General features: G+C 46.1%; 1 protein-coding gene across 1 annotated transcript; it reads right to left on the bottom strand.

Annotated features, from left to right (window-relative positions):
- Positions 1 to 7,801: 7,801 nt before the first annotated feature.
- LOC146049436 (general transcription factor II-I repeat domain-containing protein 2-like) lies at positions 7,802 to 10,307 on the bottom strand. Its single transcript, XM_083165962.1, has 2 exons — positions 9,930 to 10,307; positions 7,802 to 9,757 (listed from the first exon to the last, which is right to left on the bottom strand). The coding sequence occupies exon 2, from the start codon at positions 9,716 to 9,718 to the stop codon at positions 7,904 to 7,906; it is 1,815 nt and encodes a 604-aa protein (XP_083022088.1). The 5' UTR covers positions 9,719 to 9,757; positions 9,930 to 10,307; the 3' UTR covers positions 7,802 to 7,903.
- Between the last annotated feature and the right edge of the window lie 1,598 nt (positions 10,308 to 11,905).

Genomic DNA, 11,905 nt, shown 5'->3' with positions numbered 1-11,905 from the left:
CTGGGAATTTTAGTTCTCACAATCGTCTCCGGCCTGTCTGTGCGCGGCAGCGAGAATACAACTCCCGGCAGCGCCCGCGCCCTTACCGCAGCATTACACAGCACTTTGTGTGAAGGAGCCCGCCCCGACCTGACCGCTCATCCCCCCCAGTCCCCGGATCCCTCCGCCCATCCTCCCCTACCCACGGTAGAGACTAGAGATCCCCTTCAGTTACAGTTACTGCCTTATGATATAGCACTTTTTTATTATCTCATTCTCAGCTAGTTCCTCTTCTGCAAATCTGTTACAGTTACTGCATGGAGAGTAGCACTTTTTAATTAGGCAAGCTAGTTCCTCTTCTGCAAATGTAAATATTTCCCCCCTGTAGGGCATAAACGGAATGAGAATTGCATTTAGCCTACTTTATTATTTGTGTCTACATCCACTTTTGTTATTGTACCAAGTACATGAATTGAAGTGGATGTAGCCCATGTATTATATTGTGTCTTCACACACTTCTGTTTATTTGCGTTTTGCCCCCTTGCTGGTCAGATACTAAACCAGGGTTGCCGACTTTCTTCTTCTCCTCTCCGGGACCTCATGACCTCATTTTCATACGAGAATAGACGCTGTGCGCATGCGCACAGCGTCTATTCTACTAGATTGGGGGGTCTCCCAACTGCCACCCCCCACAGCGGGACAATGCCTGCCGCGGGTGGGACAGCGGGACAGGACCCGAAAATCGTGACAGTTGGGAGGTGTGGGCAACCCTGTTCTAAACTAAAGCTGAAGTGGATTTAGACAATTTAATATAATGGGCGAGATGTATCAAACTGAAAATGCGGTAAAACCCCAGTTTTACCTCATTTTCCTATGTATCAAAACCCGGCCGCACCGATACCGCATTGTAGGGTATCGCCACCTTTGGGTGGCGATACCCTATAGAAGCCTATGGGCTTCTTTTCGCCGCCTCCAACGCAAACCCGCCGCCTCGCCCCCCCCCCCCCCTCCGGCTTACCTTCCTGAAAGGTCCTCCTGGACCCCGGAAAAACTCCTCCTCCCCATAGTGAAGCAGCCGGACGTCCTTCCGGCTGCAGTGGGGAGAAGGAGGCGCCGGGGACATCCTGCTTAGCTGTCCCCGGCGTGAGGGGATCAGGAGGCGGCAGGAAGGTGACAGAGACCACCCGCACACCACAGTACAGGTATCCCGGGGGGCCTCCTTCACCGCACCGCGATGCCAGCCATGTTAGTACATATGTGGTAGCATCGCGGCAGGCGGGCGGCGATGTATTTTAATACATCCTGCCCAATGTGTCTGGAACCACTTCTGATTTTGTACCAAGGGCATACCTCCCAACTTGTGTCCGGATAAAATAGGGACACTCGCGCGGCGAAGCCGTGCGAGCGCCCGGAAAGGGGGCGGGGCGTATGCAAATGAGGGCGCGGCTTATGCTAATTAGTCGCGACCTCATTTTCATACGAGAATAGACGCTGTGCGCATGCGCACAGCGTCTATTCTACTAGATTGGGGGGTCTCCCAACTGCCACCCCCCGCAGCGGGACAATGCCTGCCGCGGGTGGGACAGCGGGACAGGACCCGAAAATCGGGACTGTCCCTCTAAAATCGTGACAGTTGGGAGGTATGCAAGGGGGTGATTCACTAGTATTTGATCCCCAGTCTAGTCGTGCTGGGGACCGATGGTGTGGCTCTGTGCATATTTGTGCATATGTAGTTTCGCAGTGCGAATGCCTTCGGCGACTAGCATAGTCGCCAAGGTGTTCGTACAAGTAGGGGAGGGTGGCGGGGGTGGACAACGGTCTTTGGCAGGAGAATGCCCAGCATTTTATGGACGCCCCTGTGAAAACTCTGGGCATTCCTATGCTACTGGGGGTGGACAGCTGATGGCACATGACGTCAGTGCCCGTCTCAAATTCGTACATGTGCGGCCATGATAAAAGTAAGTACAAGCTTACTTTTATCTATGAAGGGGAAGAATAATTCCCCTGTGTTATTTTTTTATTTTTTAACTTCAATAAATTTTTATTGAAAACTTCTCAGCTTTTACAGATGAAACAAAAACATTGAACATGGGGAGGGGGGGGGGAGAACAGAAAAGAAAAAAGGGAGGGGGGAAAGGGAACAGTCCAATAGTAATCGAGCATTCAAACGTTCAATGGGTGGTCACCAATAATAGCCTTTGATTTTGTACATAATATAACAGGTCAAGAAATATAGCGGTGATGCAATACAGTACAGTATGACGGGGAGATGCATAATAGAGTCGTAGTCCAGGATCGTAAGTTAAGGAAGACATTCAATTTTGCCTACTGTGGAGCAGGAGTGATGGGAATCATTCATACTATGTTTAATTAACTCAGCACCTTCTTTTGTGTTTGAGAATTCTCTCCAGGGGTTCCACTGAGCCATAGAGGTAGGTGGGGAGAGGAGACCTGGGGGATTGTCCGTTTCCATCAAAAAATGTGTGTGGGTTTTCTGCACGAATCTAAGATAAGAGGGAGGGGCCGCTTGCTTCCAACACTGTGCTAGCGCGGCGCGTGCTGCGATGCAAATGTGGCCTAGTACATAGAGGAGATGGGGAGGAACTGTATTAGGGAGATAGTTTAGCAGGGCTATGAGGGGTGAAGGTAAGAGGGATAGAGCTAAGGGGTTGGGATCATTTGGTCTATTGCATTATGGTAGAAAGTCATTAGGTCGAATCCATTAGGTCGACATGCTAAAAGGTCGACATGATTCTAGGTCGACATGGGAAAAGGTCGACATGATTCTAGGTCGAAAGGTCATTAGTTCGACAGGTCATTAGTTCGACAGGTCATTAGTTCGACATTGTCTATGTCGACATTCACAAGGTCGACATGGGGTTTTTCACAGTTTTTTTACCTGAATGTCAACACAGTCGACATGGACACAGTTTAAAGTGCGCTCGCTGCGCTCGCTATGCGTCGGGCACGGTGCCTCGCTACGCTCGGCACACTATTTTATTCTCCCACCACGCCCTAGTGGATGGTAGGGCATGAAATACCGCCTGTCGGCACATGTTGGCTCAAAAAACAGTGAAAAACTCCATGTCGACCTTGTGAATGTCGACATAGACAATGTCGAACTAATGACCTTGTCGAACTAATGACCTGTCGAACTAATGACCTTTCGAACTAGAATCATGTCGACCTTTTTCCATGTCGACCTAGAGTCATGTCGACCTTTTAGCATGTCGACCTAATGGATTCGACCTAATGACTTTCTACCATAATGCAGTAGACCAAATGACCGCATCCCGAGCTAAGACCTTATTTATTAGGTCGAATACCGCTTCCCAATAAAGGGTAATTCTAGGACAAGATCAAAACACATGGAACTGATGGCCTACCTCTCCACATATCAGGAATTAAGAAACGTTGTTGTAGGTCTGTAAAAGAGCATAGAAGAGAGCCGTTTAACAGGTCTCCTAGTGTTTTACTACCTAATTTAAACCATTTGGATGCATTGAAGTTAGGGAGGATATGAGCTATAGTATAAAGGGATATTAAAGGTAAATTATGGAATTTACTGGAGACGGTATGGGTCAATCTGTCCCAAGCAGTAAGGGAGACTTGAGTAGATAAAAGAAGTTTAAGGGGAGTAGGACGCAGACCTGGGGGTAGCCAGAACAGGTCACCCAGTGGGAATTTAAGGCATGCCCTCTCTAATCCCACCCAACTCCCTCTAGAATTATGTGAGAAGAAGTGTCTCAATTGGGCAAATAGGGCTGCCTCATGGTATAGTGCCAAGTTAGGTAAATTAATTCCGCCACGTACTGTGGGCATACACATTTTGGTTCTAGCTAACCTGGGGGGATGGGATGCCCAAACATAGGAGGTCATAATAGAATTAGCTTTATTCAAATATTTCTTTGGGAAGGAGTAAGGGATGGTGCGGAAATGGAACATCAGTTTGGGAAGCAGGGACATTTTAAAGGCCGCTATTCGACCCAGCCAGGAGATGTCATAATTGAGCCAGGATTTAGACAGAGCAGAAATCGAATCTAGGAGCTCAGGGATATTGGCCTCAAAGGTTGAGGAGGGGGAGGGAGTAACTTGAACGCCAAGGTATCGAATTTTAGTCGTTTGCCAATTATATTGATATCTGGAGCGTAGCGTGTCTATGGAGTGATCTAAATTTATAGGGAGAGCATCAGTCTTGGAAGTATCGAGCTTATAGTAAGACGCCAGTGAATATGAGTCTAAGATTTTATGCAGATAAGGGAGAGATACCAATGGATCAGAGACCAGCAAGAGAACATCATCTGCAAACATGCAGAGCTTGTGGGGCTGTGTTATCTTAAACATCTGCTCGCATCATACCAAGTGGATTTGGCGGTGGGGAGTGGGCGTAATGTTAAGTCACTCGGGCGAGTGCTGCTTAGCAAGTGGTGATGAATCACCTATCAAAGTACATGAACTGAAGTGGATCTAGCTAATGTTTCATAATGGGGGAAATTTACTAATATGAAAAACCGAGTTTTTCGTATTAGTATTTTCCATACGACTGCATATGACTGTTTCAGTCGTATGCAAAGTCGTGTTCCGGAGGGTCATTTACAAAGCAGTCAGATACGACTGCTTTGTAACCCACCGATGTCGTAGGAATTCGTATTAGCGGCCGTATATACGCCTGCTAATACAAATTATTTGTAGCAGTCTGCACGGATCAGTCAGATCCGTGCAGGCTGCAAGGTGTAAAAAAAATAAATAAATAAATAAATGGAAAAAAAACGGCGTGGGGTCCCCCCCACAGCCGAAACCAGCACCAGGCTGACGGAGCCTGGAGCCGGTAATTCAAAATCAGGGAACCCGACAAATAGGGGTTCCCCGATTTTTAACAACCAGCCCAAGCCTCCAGGTCCGGGGCTGGTTCCCAAAATACGGGGGACAAAATGACTAGGGGTCCCCCGTATTTCAAGAACCAGTCCCAGGCACAACCAGCCAGCAGGGTAATGTCACAGCCGGGGGACACTTATGATATAAGGTCCCGCGGCCAAAACATTAACCCTACCGACCAGTCAGCCTGGCCAGGGGCCCTGGGGGAGTGGGGACCCCCCCAATGAAGGGGTCCCCCCCCTCCAGGACTTACCTGACCAGGCTGAAGCCTGGTACTGTCCCCTATGCCCCTGGGCGGTGGGCATCGGGCTGATTATGGTGTAAAAAAATAGATTAAACTATTGTTTTTTACTGTGGCACTACAAGTGCCAGCAAGCCTCCCCAGCAAGCTGGGACTTGGAGAACCACAAGTCCCAGCCTGCTGGGCATTAAAGGGCCCGCTGGCACTTGTAGTTCCACAGTTAAAAAAATAGTACACAAAACACACTGACACACTTTTAAAATAAAACTTTAATACATACAAAGCCCACACATACTAATACTTACCTATCTTCTTCCCGTAGGTAGCCCTGGTCCTGTGTCGTCGTCTTCTGGTCCTGTGTCGTCTTCTGGCTCCATGTCGACCGTCGCTGTCGCCGTTGCCGTCCGGATCCGACGAAATCCATTTGGGAAGCTGTGGAAGGAAACCATACTCACCTGTCCCAGCACGACGTAGTCCAGGTAAGTGTCTTGGCAAAAAAACAAACCGAACACCCCGAAACCAGCCGGACAGGGAGACGCACGGTACTCTGTGTACATCGTGCGGCTCCGCCTCCCGAATGCCGCTATTGGCCGCCTTGCGGCCTAGCGGCCAATCAGGAGCCGCTAGCCCGCAAGGCGGCCAATAGCGGCATTCGGGAGGCGGAGCCGCACAATGTAAACAAACACCGTGCGTCTCCCTGTCCGGCTGGTTTCGCGTGTCGGTTTGTTTTTTTGCCAAGACACTTACCTGGACTACGTCGCGCTGGGACAGGTGAGTATGGTTTCTTTCCACAGCTTCCCAAATGGATTTCGTCGGATCCGGACGGCGACGGTCGACATGGAGGCAGAAGACGACACAGGACCAGAAGACGACGACACAGGACCAGGACATCAGGGCTACCTACGGAAAAAAGATAGGTAAGTATCAGTATGTGTGGGCTTTGTATGTATTAAAGTTTTATTTTAAAAGTGTGTCAGTGTGTTTTGTGTACTATTTTTTTTAACTGTGGAACTACAAGTGCCAGCGGGCCCTTTAATGCCCAGCAGGCTGGGACTTGTGGTTCTCCAAGTCCCAGCTTGCTGGGGAGGCTTGCTGGCACTTGTAGTGCCACAGTAAAAAACAATAGTTTAATCTATTTTTTTACACCATAATCAGCCCGATGCCCACCGCCCAGGGGCATCGGGGACAGTACCAGGCTTCAGCCTGGTCAGGTAAGTCCTGGAGGGGGGGAAACCCCTTCATTGGGGGGGTCCCCACTCCCCCAGGGCCCCTGGCCAGGCTGACTGGTCGGTAGGGTTAATGTTTTGGCCGCGGGACCTTATATCATAAGTGTCCCCCGGTTTTGACATTACCCTGCTGGCTGGTTGTGCCTGGGACTGGTTCTTGAAATACGGGGGACCCCTAGTCATTTTGTCCCCCGTATTTTGGGAACCAGCCCCGGACCTGGAGCCTGGGGCTGGTTGTTAAAAATCGGGGAACCCCTATTTGTCGGGTTCCCTGATTTTAATTACCGGCCCCGGCTCCGGCTCCTTCAGCCTGGTGCTGGTTTCGGCTGTGGGGGGGACCCCACGCCGTTTTTTTTTTTTTATTTATTTAATTTTTCTACTTTTTTACACTGAAGCCTGCACGGATCTGACTGATCCGTGCAGGCTTAAAGCAAATAGAACAGGAAAATGGTGTTCTATTTTCCTGTCGTATTTGCATGCCTGTTTTACACCACTAAGCAGCCGTATTATCAGTACGGCTGCTTAGTAAATCAGAAACCACCATTCTTTTGAATGGTGATTTCTGTCGTAACCTATATCGATGGTGTAGACCAGGGGTGTCAAACTCAAATTCATCGGGGGCCGCATCAGCAGTTTGGTCACCCTCAAAGGGCCGGTTGTATAGGACTATGCGTCCACTCTTTATTATCGTAATAAATTATTGTCACTGCATTCAATTATTACTGTTTTGTAAGTAATAACTAGGTCTTAAAGCAGAAACATAGTCATAATAATGACAAGTAGATATTCAAAAGTGCAATTTATTGAAAAATGATTTTTGGTAACAAACAGTAATTTTTTTTTTTTTTTTAAACATACAAATATTGCCAACCACTGTTTATTACACATATGGAAAACACAAGTCATTAAGGCCCTTATTATTGGCAACCAAAACCACATATGGAAAACACAAGGCATTAAGGCCCTTATTATAGTTCACTCTTAGAGGCAAATTCATTCTTATATGGACAAAACCATGTGCACTGCAGGGGGGCAGATGTAACATGTTCAGTGAGAATTAGATTTAGGTGATTTTTTAATTTGTTTCTGTGCAGGGTAAATACTGACCGCTTTATTTGTACACTGCAATATAGATCTCACTTTGACAAAAAACCCCACCCAAATCTAATTCTCTCTGCATAAGTTACATCTGCCCCAACTGCAGTGCACATGGTTTTGCCCCTCTAGGGTGGAGTTTGCATCTAAGGGGGTTATTAGAATTCACTCTGAGAAAATTCTTCTTAGAAGATGGACAAAACCATGTGCACTGCAGGGGTGCAGATGTAACATATGCAGAGAGAATTAGATTTGGGTGAGTTATTTTGTTTCTGTGCAGGAAAAATACTGACTGCTTTATTTTTACACTGCAATATAGATCTCACTTTGAAGTAAAACCCCACCCAAATCTAATTCTCTCTGCACAAGTAAAATCTGCCTCACCTGCAGTGCACATGGTTTTGTCCATCTAAGAAGAATTTTGTCAGAAAGAGTGAATTCGAATAAGGTCCTAAGAGTGAAGTAGAATAAGGACCTAACTTATTTTTTAAGTTTTCTGACTAGATTGCTGACATCGTTTTCCTGAGGTCAGTCCATCGATGTCTGGCGTTAGGTCTTGTGCTGTAGCAATCCGCAAAACAGCATGAAGGTTATCATCAGTGATGCGTGATCTGAGCTTTGTCTTGTTCAGATTCATGACCGAAAACATCTGTTCACATAGATAAGTGCTCCCAAACATGGACATAACACGTGCAGCTTGAAGTCGCAGCTGTGGCATCAAAGCAGGGGGGAGGAGACGGTAAAAGTCGTCAACTGTCGCATCCTGGAACTTCGCTTTCAGGCTGCTGTTGCACTGCAGTTCTATTAATTCCATTTGAAGGTGATGTGGTGCACTGTCAACATCGATGTTGAAGGGATTGGCAAAGCTGGTAAAGGTTGCATTTTGTTCTTTAAAGTCATAAAAGCGTCGATTGAATTCATCAATCAGCCGATTCACTTTGGTACCCAATCGAGCACACGAAAAAGTACCTGGGAATGAGGTTGACATTTTCTGGCAGATAGGAAAGTGGGCAAGACTGTCTGTTTCAAGCTGTGACTTCCATAGGCGAAGTTTCTCTTGGAAAACTGTTATTGCGTCATACATTGAGGTTATGACTTGTTTGCGGCCCTGCAGCCTCAGATTCAGTTGGGCAAGATGCTCTGTTATGTCACACAACATGGCAAAATCGCACAGCCAGTTTGGATCTGACAGTTCTGACAAGGGCTTCCCTTTACTTTGCATAAAAAGATTAATTTCTTCCAAAAGCTCAAAAAATCTCTTGAGAACGGTGCTCCTGCTCAGCCACCTTACTTCTGTATGGTATGGCACATCTGTATGTTCCATGCTCACCTCCTTCAAAAATTGTTGAAACTGACGATGATTCAGACCCCGTGCACGCAGAAAATTCACTGTTTTCGTGACTGTGGACATTATGTTATCTAGTTGCAGAACCTTGCCACATAGAGCTTCTTGGTGGATAATGCAGTGATAAGTTACCAGCGGTGTGTGGCAATTCATTTCTTTCAGTTTCGCTTTTAACAGCCCAACTAAGCCATTTCTCTCTCCACACATTGCTGGAGCGCCATCAGTAGTAAGTCCCACCAACTTTTCCCAAGGTAATTTAATTTTATTTACGGATTCCTCCACTGCATGGAAGATGTCCCTCCCAGTTGTTGTCCCATACATGGCGACCACATCCAAGAGCTCCTCACTGACAGACAAGTCTTCCTTCGCACCTCTTACAAAAATAGCTAGTTGAGCTGTATCAGTATTGTCAGTGCTTTCATCAACAGCTAAGGAAAATGCCAGATAACTGCATGCCTCTTCAGCCAACTTTGTTTTAATATTACAGGCTAGGTCCCTGACTCTGTCTGTGATGGTGTTTCTTGACAAACTGACATTGTTAAAAGCCTGTCTCTGCTCAGGGCACACCTGTTCACATACCTTCAGCATACACCGCTTTACGAATGCACCTTCTGAAAAGCACTTTGAAGCTCGCGCAATTTCTTCAGCAACAAGATAGCTGGCTTTCACTGCTGCATCATTCTTTGCTGTCATTTTTGCAAAAATATTCCTTTGAGAATGCAGCGTACCTTTTAATTCTTTGGCCTTTTGTTGCTTTTCCTGGTGGCTAAGGTTAGCAAATTTGGGCCCATGTTTGGTCTCAAAGTGCCGGCGTAAATTGTATTCCTTCATGACCGCAACTGCCTCATAGCAAATAAGACATACTGGCTTGCCTCCATTAATCACAAACATGTATTCACTTTCCCATCTCTCCTGGAATTGCCTTCCCTCTGCATCAACTTTCCTTTTCTTGGACATTTTTGGGGGATTTGATTGTAGTTTAGGGTCCCTATACCACTGTAAAGTGACATGGGAGTGGTCAGTATATCCAAAGTTTACCGCTCCGACTTTATTGGCGACTGCTCAGACCAAATACCTTCTGCCTGAGCAGTCTCCAATAAAGCTTTCTTGTGGATGATATCAGCAGTGTGCAACCTAACTACTACTAACATACATCATATCTACTTACAGTACAGGAGAGAAGTTTTCAGGCAGCCGTTGGATCTGTCACATCACAGGATGGCATGCGCTCAATGTAGAACGGGCAGTGCCGCTAAGCAGGGATTGTCAATTTTCTTTCAAATCTAGGAGCCAGAATAAAAATGCATGAGCCAGAAAAACTAATAGTAAACCAAATCTAAATCTCTCTGTACATGTTACAGATGGAGCGGGTCTTATTATTGCTGGCGAATCGCCAGCAGCATAGCGCTAGCAATCCGCCAGCAACCCGGCTCTCCATCTGACTTGGGCGCGCGAGACCCTCCCTCCAATAAAGGTCTCCATCCCATCCATGTCACCCAAGGTCTGACTCTGAAGTGAATCCCAAAACTAATATGCTGGTGGCATATTAAAATAATTATATTTAATGTACTTATTTAATAAATAACTATATATATATATATATATATATATATATATATATATATATATATATATATATTATATAAATAATATACTTATTTCATACACCAGCAATACAGCCCACCATGTCACCATGTGACAAGACTCTGGGCTGGGCTGTATTGCTGGTATATGAAATAAGTATATTTAATGTACTTATTTAATAAATAAGTATATGAAATATACTTATTTCAATATGCCACCAGCAGCCCACCAAGCCACCATGTGACAAGACTCTGTGCTGCAGCTTACAGCAGGTGTGTCACTGCATAGCCAGCATCATTCATATATTTATTAATATATAACACACCTACTGCAAGCTGCAGCACAGAGTCTTGTCACATGGTGGCTTGGTGGGCTGTATTGCTGGTGGCATATTGAAATAAGCATATTTCAAATACTTATTTATTAAATAGGTACATTAAATATACTTATTTCAATATGCCACCAGCAGCCCACCAAGCCACCATGTGACAAGACTCTGTGCTGCAGCTTACAGCAGGTGTGTCACTGCATAGCCAGCATCATTCATATATTTATTAATATATAACACACCTACTGCAAGCTGCAGCACAGAGTCTTGTCACATGGTGGCTTGGTGGGCTGTATTGCTGGTGGCATATTGAAATAAGCATATTTCAAATACTTATTTATTAAATAGGTACATTAAATATACTTATTTCAATATGCCACCAGCAGCCCACCAAGCCACCATGTGACAAGACTCTGTGCTGCAGCTTACAGCAGGTGTGTCACTGCATAGCCAGCATCATTCATATATTTATTAATATATAACACACCTACTGCAAGCTGCAGCACAGAGTCTTGTCACATGGTGGCTTGGTGGGCTGTATTGCTGGTGGCATATTGAAATAAGCATATTTCAAATACTTATTTATTAAATAGGTACATTAAATATACTTATTTCAATATGCCACCAGCAGCCCACCAAGCCACCATGTGACAAGACTCTGTGCTGCAGCTTACAGCAGGTGTGTCACTGCATAGCCAGCATCATTCATATATTTATTAATATATAACACACCTACTGCAAGCTGCAGCACAGAGTCTTGTCACATGGTGGCTTGGTGGGCTGTATTGCTGGTGGCATATTGAAATAAGCATATTTCAAATACTTATTTATTAAATAAGTACATTAAATATACTTATTTCAATATGCCACCAGCAGCCCACCAAGCCACCATGTGACAAGACTCTGTGCTGCAGCGTGCAGCAGGTGAGTCACACCATAGCCAGCATTCGTGCATTTTTATTATATATTTTTTTTTTTTGAGGGAGAGCCACTTACTGCAATGATGTGGCAGCAGGCAAAAAGATCCCCCCTCCGTCGCGCGCCAGGGCAGGGCAGGGCAGGACAGGACAGCCGTCACCGCAGCCGCACCCCACGCTCCTTTGCCAGAGGCAAAGCATACTGCGCGGGCATGACGGCATGACGGCATGACGCGCACGTCGCCGGGCAGCGCAATGGACTCCTGGGAACGCTCAGCACCACAGCGTTCTCAGGAGGCAGCCGTCTTTATAGAC

Source organism: Crinia signifera, chromosome 12, assembly GCF_055691185.1.
Source record: "Crinia signifera chromosome 12, ASM5569118v1, whole genome shotgun sequence".
In the NCBI taxonomy this organism is placed as follows: Eukaryota; Metazoa; Chordata; class Amphibia; order Anura; family Myobatrachidae; genus Crinia; species Crinia signifera.
This window is presented reverse-complemented; position numbering and strand designations above follow the sequence as displayed.